Source organism: Falco naumanni, chromosome 13 (genome assembly GCF_017639655.2).
Source record: "Falco naumanni isolate bFalNau1 chromosome 13, bFalNau1.pat, whole genome shotgun sequence".
NCBI classification, from domain to species: Eukaryota; Metazoa; Chordata; class Aves; order Falconiformes; family Falconidae; genus Falco; species Falco naumanni.
The window spans coordinates 10497555-10507779 of record NC_054066.1 but is presented as its reverse complement, the minus strand read 5'-3'; the positions used below and the strand labels follow the sequence as shown (position 1 = coordinate 10507779).

The window sequence follows — 10225 nt, the reverse complement described above, 5'->3', positions numbered from 1 at the left end:
ACTGTTTCTTATAGGAATTTCTTTCTCAAAAATGACAGCAATAAAATTTCAATTTGATGCGTTTAGTGAAGCATTTAGTTTCTCAGTAAAAGATCAAGTGGATGCATATTCCGCTTAGTGCTTGATGCATATCCTGTCACAAGTTATTTAACTGTATTTATGCAATGGAAGTATGTTCAATACAGATGTTTATTTTGGATGTTTGTGAGCGTTTTCAACACCACCTGTAAATATTTAAATCGTAGGCACATAATTCTTTGGCCATTAGTACATTGCTGTAAATAAAGAATACCTAGTTAGCTCAAGCAGATGAGTAAGTGAGTTTGCTAACTCTGTTTCAGGCATTATTATCTTTTATTGTACAAGTAATCAACTTGGGGTATGGTTAAGCAGATGGGTGTTGCTGTATGATTTATGAGGTGCTAAGTAGCATGTTGGTATGGGAGGAAAGTTAACTGACTGTCTTTGTTAATGCTGGAGGAAGAGACTCATGGCCACGATTACCTGTCTGCCTACCTGCACAGACTCTGGAGTTGTTCTGTGCATTTGCAGGTCTGGAGGAGAAAAGCATTAAACTTTTACAATTATAATTTTCATAACTATTTCTTGAAACGCCTACTAGTTTCATAAATACTGTTCTTCTGATAAAGTTTGAGAAACCTTGTGGTAGTGGAATCAAGAAAATGTGGCGAAGCAATTACTGGTCCTGGACTTGTTTCTAAAGATAACTTTCTGTAGTGGTCTTTCTTGATTCCAAACAATAATGTGTTGTTTTATTTTTACAGATGACTATGGATGAGAAATATGTGAACAGCATTTGGGATCTTCTAAAAAACGCAATCCAAGAGATCCAGCGTAAGAACAATAGTGGTCTCAGTTTTGAGGAGCTATATAGGAATGCATATACAATGGTGTTGCATAAACATGGTGAAAAACTCTATACTGGGCTAAGAGAAGTGGTCACTGAGCATCTAATAAACAAGGTATGTAATTTTATGAATTAAAATTGAAGTGTCTTAAATGAATTCTGAATAGTTATTTAAATGACAGAAAAAATTACTTCACTATGTTATGTTGTCTTGTGTTGAAATTGTATTGCTACCCTCAAATTGGTAGCTTAGAGCTAACATCAAGCTTAAATGACTTCATATTCCGGATACTGTTTGTTGTAAATTACTGATGGAGGGCGGACCACAGGAAGTATTTAAAAGTGTGTGACGGGAAACAACTTTAGCTGAAGCATAACTATTGAGAGCTGGGAATTTTTGAAAAAAGATTGGTATTTTGGGACTTTCTCAGAACAAATTTTGGGTTGTTTTCCAGTCAGTTTTTCATCTGTGAAACAAAATAAATACCGATGTAAGAACCTGTTTGTTATGGGCTAATGAACTAGTTCACAAGTTAATGAGAATGTCATACTGGGATTATGCTGTTTAAAGAAACAGTAGACAATGTAGAGAAACATGAGCTCAGCAACAACAGAAGTCCCGAGTAGTCTGCATTCTATCATTTCAGCCTTTTCAAAACCATATAATTCAGTCAAAATGACATTCATAAAGTTCTTACTTCTGAAGATGTATCATCTGAAAAAAGGGCTCTTCATCTCTGTTAAACCATTAAAGCACCTCTTCAGTCTTTGTGAGGAAAGTTTAAGGTTGATTAATGAGTATATAATTGGAAAAAAAAAAGTTAAAATTCACTTTTTATGAGTCCAGGTAATATTTAGCAGTATTAGAATCCTATGTCTAGGGAAGATGCTTTACTCCTTGCAGTAACATCCATACCTCTCCATCTTTGAAAAGAGACTGGCTCTGGGTCCAGGTGGAATATCAGGGTTTTGTCCTGTTAATACATTTCAAAAGGAAAGCCAGACACCATCATGTGTCTTGGATGATTACTTCTGGCTGAATTAGCAGATTGGAGGTTTGTTTCTATATAATGCTTGGAGACTGCTGTGGCAGAGAAGTGTGTTCTTTTCTAAAATCTTTTTAGTTTTCAAAGGTGTGGTCTAAAGAAGCATAGAGTATTTTTACTGTTTGCGTGAGAAGAAACATCCTGTATGAATGGCTCTATTCTATAACTGTAGTACATCTGTGACTCTTGAACACTTCTTTCATTATCTCTGCATTCATAATCTGTACTATTAATATAAAATGTGGCAAATGGCTCAGATTTTTTGTGTGTTGTTGTATGTGCCTGTGTTTACAGTCTGTACTTAATAATCATGACATTAAACTTTTCTTACTGGGCTTTAGTTTGTCCTTGTTTGAGGAAAGTGTCTTATCTTTGTTCCTAGCGATTCTGTATATTAAAAATTATTGATATATAAAAATAAGATTTCTAAAGTGCTAATATTGGTAAACTAGCAGAAGATCCTGTGAGTTAGTACTGGTGCTGCACTGGCTGAGAGGGTTACACAGATACCATCGTAGAGAAATGCCTTTCTGGCACTTAATGCTATTGTATCTGATGCTTTAAAGAATAAAAAATCAAAAGACTTCTCCAATGATCTAATATTCTGATCTTTAATGTGATTAATCAAATTATGTGAGTGGGTAACAAAAATAGATGACCTAAAGTTTTTTAAATGAAAAGCCTGACTCCTGAGGTTTTTTAGTTAAATGCTGTGAAGTTAAAATATAATTATTCAAATGTCTGATTATGCTGTCCTAGAAATTAATCCCAGGAAAAGATTTTTAAAAAAAAGAAAATTTGACTTCTGTCAAAAAGTTCTGCGCAATAAAGATGATATCTGTAGGCTCAAAGCTACTCCTTGTCCTTTTTGATGGTTTGCTTAGTGTTGTTACTTTGAGGCAGTTATAGATGGAAGTACGGAAAAAATGGTGCATTGTTTCTTAAGAATAGGATCAGTTCTGTAATGGCATCTTATGATTGTGCCATTAGTACTTCTTGTAAGATAGATAAAAAGAAGGTTTTGTTTAACTTCACATTTTATATAACAGAAATTTTAGAGGAATCTTGTATTTTCAGTCTCTCTTTCCAAGAGTAGTTCTGTTAAATGTTAAGTAGCTAATTAACATAAATGCTCTCATCACAAGTCTTTGTAAACTTCTATTCAGAGAATCAATGGTGGATGCTAGAGTTTAGAAGAGGGGGATTTTGCCAACTGAGGTGTTGTCCATGAAATCTGTTAACTCTTATCAAAATGAAAATGTGTAGAAATTAATAGATTTTTAGTAAACGACTACGCTCAGTTCAAGAAGAGCTTCTGAGGAGCCAAAGCCGAATTTTTAATTGCTGAAATCCTTGAAACAGAATTGCCATTTGCTGTCTGTATATGCTCGTTATCTTTCTGCAAAAAACAGATTCCTGTAGTATTCCAGTCATGCTGGTTAATTAAGAATAGGTGAAAAGACTATGTAGAGGCAATGTATTTGTTCATATGTTTTTACAAATAGTTTTCAAGCTTGGAAAGTGAAAGATTTTATTTTTGGCATGGCATAGTTTGAGTTATATTTATGCTTTATGCTTATTTAATTACTAGATGAAAGTTGTGTTTACTCAGCATCTTCATTAGAAAGAAACAAAGCACCTTGAAGAAAATTATTTAACTTCTCAACAAGAAAACTTAATATTTTGTATTGTTTTTACAGCCTGTTTAATTCTAAATAAAATGATAGGTGCAAACATGATCAATACAAGATACAAGCATGCAAGCAAGTATGCTTGGTTTTGAACTTGCAGACCCTAATGGCTTGTAGTTACATTTACCAGGTTCTGGCTGCTTGATGAAGGCAGTAGTAAGCCAGGTAGCTTACTGTACATCATTGACAGGAGCCAGCTGTCTTGAACTACCTTGGTTTTACTATGGGGTAAGGATGTGCTAAAACTTGCCTTTGCCTGTGTACTTGACATCATTATTAAAGCTGTAGAATTGAATTTAAAAATACCATTAAATAAAAAGTACTGTAACCTTTCATCTTAATTCAAGCATTTAATTCTTGTACATCTGGCACTTGGTTGACTTCTCCCTTTCTTCAGCATTCTTATAGCTTGATGTGGACGCTCTTCTTTCACAGTTTTCGAGCCTAGCCCATTACTACCTCACACAAATACTGTAAAAGTGTTTTTAAAAAACAAACATAAAAAGCTTGGTTTATAGCTGTCTAAACCAATTGATGATAAGCAGCATCACTTGTGTTAGAAGTAAAATATCTTGACATTAAAAAGTTTGCAGGATAATATTTTTAAAATTCCCTTCATTTTTATGAACATTTTATAGGCAGGGGTCCTCAAACTACTGCCTGCCACTTCATCTGCATGCCGGCCCCCTTTTTAAAAAGTTTGAGGACCCCTGGATTAGTGAAATCTAACCCCACAACATGCAACATAACATGTATACGTTCTGTAAATTGTGTGACAGTTATTGATTGGTGTGTTGGCCAAGCCCTATACAGGTCTGTTGTTTTTTCTGTGCAATGTACATCAGAGACTGAGATGTAAAGGACTGTCCTGAAATTAAATGGGCTGAAACATACTGGTTTGGTGAAAAAACGATGAGGTGCTTGGGTTACTCTCATGTCCTGTAAGATTTCTTGGTCTTGCTGAACACTTAACACTACTGTTTGTTGCTGGCGTGCCAGAATGCCTTGTGACATGGTGGTCGGCTGATACAACGGGTAGAGTTTGATAGTGACTGTGCATGCTGTTTCAGAATAATAATGAAGGCAGGCATGCAAGAAAACCTTCCGTGAGGTGGGCCCAGAGCCAGGTAGTGTTAAGTGCAGAAGGAATTGCATGGGCTGCTGGTACAAAAGGTCTGGGTTGAAAGCAAACGTATTTATCCTGGGTCTTACAAACATGTCCAGGATCCTTGGCCAGTTTTAAATTTGCTGTCAGTGTCACAGAGAGAAGGGGAGAGAGAAGACAGGAATCTCCTACAGGAGTATGAAATTATTTCTGTAAGATCTATGCAATAGGAAGGAATGACATGAGGAGTCCTGTAGGAGACATAATTAGTGAGCATTAGGGTGTACTGTCAGCCTGACAAGGTATGAGATGTTAGCTGTCTTTATCTTTCCGTAATGATGTTTTAAGATGATCCTGTGCAAGTGTGCAGTTACATGGAGGGCAAAAGGATGTGAGGGAATTGCCAGAAAGTAAATGCTATTCAGAATCATTGGTAATCTTCAGTGGGATTTTTTCTTTCAGCAAGAGGGTAGAAGCTGCAGGGGTGAACAGACTTTTCTGGTAAAGTCATAGTTAAATCTGTTAACTTAGTTGGAACTCTAAGAATTTAGAACACTATCTTTGGACTTCTGTGAAAGGTGAAGAAATTCCTTAAGGACTGAGACCTTGAGGCCTTAATTCAGAAAGTGCTGTTCTATACTGCTGCTCCCCACAGAAGGTTCTGGCTGTCCTTACAGTAGTGGAAATTATGTAATTGAACTATTAGTGCTGCTGCATCAGGCCAGGCACTGTGAAAGAGAAAATACTAGGCTATAAGTCTGCTTTTTGTGCACTTAATAGAGAGTTATTGATAAGTATTGCAAGCTTATGCCAATAAACTATTCTTAAGAGATTGGTAGGGGAAGGTGCTATATTTCCTTAAGAGCTATATCCAGTATAAAATACAATTGAGTCTGAAATTATATACAAGATTTTATCCTTGCAAATATAAGACAACATTATGTAGATTGTAAGGCTGCTAATTTATTTTTGAGACTGTATATGGACAGTCCTATTGAAGCTGAATATCTGACAATTTACTGCATAACTGCAAAGATTTGTCATAGAAATCACTGCAAGCTTAGCTAATTGAAACTAACATTCTGCTGATAATCTTTGAGACTGAAATTTTCTTAAGGCTTTGGAAAAGTAGCAGCTGTGTCTCTGAGGGACTTCCTTCTCCATAGAAGAGTGTGGATATCTGTGGGTTTTTACAAGTCATTCCACCGAAGTGGTTTGACTCTGCGCCTTTGCATGGCTAAGATGTTTTGTGCGTTGTAGTAGTTTTCCTGTAATACTGTTGTATTCGTGGCCCATACAGGGAATGTGTTCAATGCTTATTAACTGGACAGCTCTTGTAAGCAATAATTTGGTTGGGTTTTGCAGCAGCTAAAAGAACGGCTTCCCAAACCTGTCTACAGCTTAAAATAAACCTAGGAGAATGTCATTGAGGAGCTTCGCAGAGAGACTCTTACAGTAGTTTTGTTGTACAGCACCCGTTCCTAGATGTAAAACACATTTCTAGAAAGCCACATGGCATACAGTGCAGAGCAGGAGTGGTACAGATCTAAGCGTTCCTGTGTCTGCCGGGAACAAGTCATCATTGCTACCTGGTGGCAAGCACCCTTTTTTTGCTACCAGTGTATGGGATTTGGCACTGGCTGGTTTAAGAGGATTATTGTGATTGATGCATGTGATTATAAAAGCACACTGCCTCTGTGTTGTAAAAAAAATAATAAGTGTATATATATATATATATAAAAATTTTTGATCCTTGAAGAGTTCTGTGATGGCCTCATATACCTGGGTAAAATTGATTAATTCCTACCGTGATTATCTGCGCTTGTAAAGTAATCAGGCTTTTAAGTTTGCTTGGGTAAATTTCCTGGTGTGGGTGATCTACCAAATCCAAATGATGTTTCCAGTGTTTTTCCATATTGACTGAAGAAGTGAAAGCAACCATGTCCTGTTTGTTTCTTTTGCTCTGAGAGATTGTGTCCCCTCTTTACAAGTACAGCTGGTGAAGTTTTTAATGCATGCTTACATTTAGCTAAAATCTGCATAGGTTGGATGAGAACAGGGCACACATTTGGGAGACCAAAGGGTAAATGCTGATCACTATCAGAAAGAGCGAGGCAGCTAAGCAGTACTGGTTGTAACTTACAAATGCGTGTTATGTTTTCCAAAAGCAAGGAGGAGAGGCCTTGCTGGGGTCTGGGGAGTGGGTATGTGAAGGTTTCAGAAAGCTTTGAACAACCTACAAGCATACCTGTATCACCTAGATTCAATAACAACATGAATATTCTGGGGTTATGTTTCCACAGCTTCTTGAGAACAGGTCACTGTGTTCCTGTTACGCCATGCTACGTTTCTGGTTTGCTCATCTAAGTTTATGGAGTATATATAGTCATGTGACAGACTGTGAATTTTTTGTTAATGCTGGGTTTTGCCTGATTACCTCATAAAACTTAAATGACAAAGCGAAGCCTGTCAGGTGGTTGCATCTGATGTTGGTGCAGCTTGTGGCTGCTTGTCAGGTGTGTTTTGTTTTCCTCTCTGAATTCTCTATCCTGAAATTTACGCTATTGTGCAAGTATAAATGCAGATCTATAAATGTAGAAATGTATTCTGTTTGGTTACAACAGCAGGCAGAAAGTATTCTGTATGTTATGTCAAAAGTCAATTCACACATTTTGTTAACCCTGGAATAATTTTTTTTATGTTCCTTCAGGTTTCTTTTACATGAGTTTAAAGCTAGAGCACTGCAGTATATGCCTATTGCATATACGAAATCAAAATATGAAACTGAATGTTCTTTTTTATTAGTAGGGAGTAGCAGTGTCAAAGAAATAAAGCCTGAAGTTGATGGGACAAGTGAGGCAACTAGCAAATACATTCATGAAAACAATGATGACTTCCTTTTGTTCTCTGAAGTCTTGTTGATGATTGTGGACTATTAGTATAAGAGTCTGGTCTTTACCAAATGATTGTTTGCTTTCAGAATTGTTGTTTGCTCTAACTTTATGCTACCTCAGCTTGTCTTTCTAAATGTCATCATGGCCGCTTTTTCATCTGTACTTGCTTCTGTTTCTAACAATTACCGGTACTACCCTATATTCTGAAATTACTTGTTAACAGTAAAGTTAACATTAGTTAAAACACTATAGTATAGAAAATTAAAGCTTTGAGGATTTGTAAAAAAAAATATTTTTAACATTTGGGATTTCAGGTGTTCCTTTGAAATTGAATATCCATGTTTATTTTGTTTCTCTTGGTTTTAGCCTGATTTTTCTTACTTGTGTGAACTCTTTTTTTTTTTTTTTTTTTTTTTTTCCACAGAAGTGAAATACGAGGTAGGGATGGTCAGCACCCAGGGAAAAGCAAGAACTTGTTCATAATGTTCAAGTTCATAGAGAAGCAAGGAGGGGTGGGGGGTGTTGTGTTTGGTGTTTTTAAAAAAAAAAAAAACCAACAAAGCTTGTTAAGATTTAAATGATGCAGGAGAAACTGACGGATTTATGACTTCTTTTTTTTTTTTTTTGGCTTCAGGTTCGAGAAGATGTGTTAAACTCCTTAAATAACAACTTTCTACAAACACTAAACCAAGCATGGAATGATCATCAAACAGCAATGGTGATGATTAGAGACATTCTGATGTATATGGTGGGTATCTTCTCTTTCACATGTTTAACTTGATACAGTAACTTGTCTTTTGACAAATGTAAGAAAATAAGCTGGAGGAGTAAAAAGCAAGGCATGCTTACCAGTCGTCTTCCTTAGACTACTGTATGTCCCTTATTTTGAATTCCCTGTGTGCATGTGAAACTATTGTGGGCGTGTGACAAATTACAGTTGGACTCTTCTTTCAAGTTATCTCATTACTGCTTGAAAAAAGGCTGAATTTTGCAGTTCTTAAAAAATAAGCTAATCGGACCCATTCTGACAGGTTATATATATATACTCACACGTTTCGGTTCACGTAGTAGTGGTTTGTTACTGTGAAAAGCATGACACTAAAGTCTCCTCAAACTTCCAATATAGCTGTTCTTTAAGGTTAAAGGTTTGAAGGGGATAACTTCGCTTAGGCATAGTCTGTGTCCTTGAATGTTACATTCTCATTGAATCCTTTGCTGTTCATACACTGCCTGGGTACGAGATTAAGCAGTGCGCATAGATGAGAGTGCGATCTGTGGTTGTAATTTTAGATGTAAAAAAAGCATTCCTTACCTGATACCTAACAGAAAAGGTCTTTTTTGAAGAGAGTGGAGAGGGCGTTACATTCTTGTGTCTGGATTGTGTTATGCTTTAGGTGGTTGGTATATGTTTAAATTCCCAGAACGGTAGGCATGCTCTAGGATGGAGGAGAGTGTATTTATTGCATAGCTCCTAGCCAAAGGCTTTAACTTCAGAAGGAAAACAAATGTGTTGTGACACTGTGGGGGTTTTATGTAAAATCTCCTCCCCCGCCCCAAAATAGCATACTGAGGATAGTACTTCATGCAGTATTATACAGTGAAGGACAGATAATGGTAGTGTGCCTTTTTTTTCTTCGTCAAAAAAGATGATTAACTGAAATTGTATGCTTATCTGCTGAACAACTGGAGTTAAGATCTTACCTGGTAGCTTTTAAAGATCTCATGCTATGAAATTGAACCTGTTTGTATTACCTGTGAAGAAATCCTCCTTGGTTAATAAGCTACCAAAAGTTAAAGAATTTGGAATAATTATTGTAGTGACATAGCTTAATTGTTTGGGGGTTTGGTGGTTGTTTTTTTAATGGATTTACTGACTTTTGCGCTGTAGATTGTGTGGGGTTTTGGTGGGGGTTTTTTGATTTTTTTAAGCTGGGAAAAGACTGCATATCTAAAGATAGAGGGCTGGATAAAATGTGGCGCTTAATGATGTGTGTATCTTATCTTGCCAAAAGGGAGATTGGGATGTTATTTTGAAGATGTACTGTCTTTGCTATGAGAAATCCTGGAATTGCTGATCTGTTTGTAGAGGACAAATACAAATCAATGGCTGATAGCTGCATCTGGGCAAATTCAAGAATAGGTAATGATTAGAATAATCTACCAAAGCTAGTGGTGAATTTTCAGAAACATTTGAAGATGGAATCCAGAGCTTTCTAGTGGAGTAGCCGTTGTGTTTTAGCAAAATACTATGTATTATTTCACTACAGGAGGTGCTGCATGCTCCAAGGTACATAGGTGGTGAGAATAGATAATGCGATGTTATCTGCTGCTCTTGAATTCAGTAACTCTTTGAACTTTCAAACAATGTCAGAGAAAGCTGGCTTATTGGCTGGCCCTCTTTTAGTATATTGACCAGTATACTGAGGACCAAGAAGTCTCCTCTTTGTGGAAGGCTTACATGCTTCAGTTAGCACTTCTGGGGGGAGATGAGAGCTCTTTTCTAAGTACTTTTTGTGCTCAGGAGAGCAATGTCTTGACTTTTGTTTGAAGCTTGCCTGTGCTGTTAGAGCAGACAGCCTTTACTTTTCCACCAAAACTCCAGGAGATGGAGACCTGCAGCA

The 10225-nt window shown here is 36.7% G+C and overlaps 1 protein-coding gene across 2 annotated transcripts in view; it reads left to right on the top strand.

Moving 5' to 3' along the window:
* CUL3 (cullin 3) overlaps positions 1-10225 on the top strand; it is a 58733-nt gene that overhangs the window by 19089 nt on the left and 29419 nt on the right. For both annotated transcript variants that reach the window (XM_040612937.1, XM_040612938.1), the window contains exons 2-3: positions 786-983; positions 8239-8352. In XM_040612937.1, coding sequence (XP_040468871.1) covers positions 786-983; positions 8239-8352 — 312 coding nt within the window. The remainder of the gene's footprint in view (positions 1-785; positions 984-8238; positions 8353-10225) is intronic.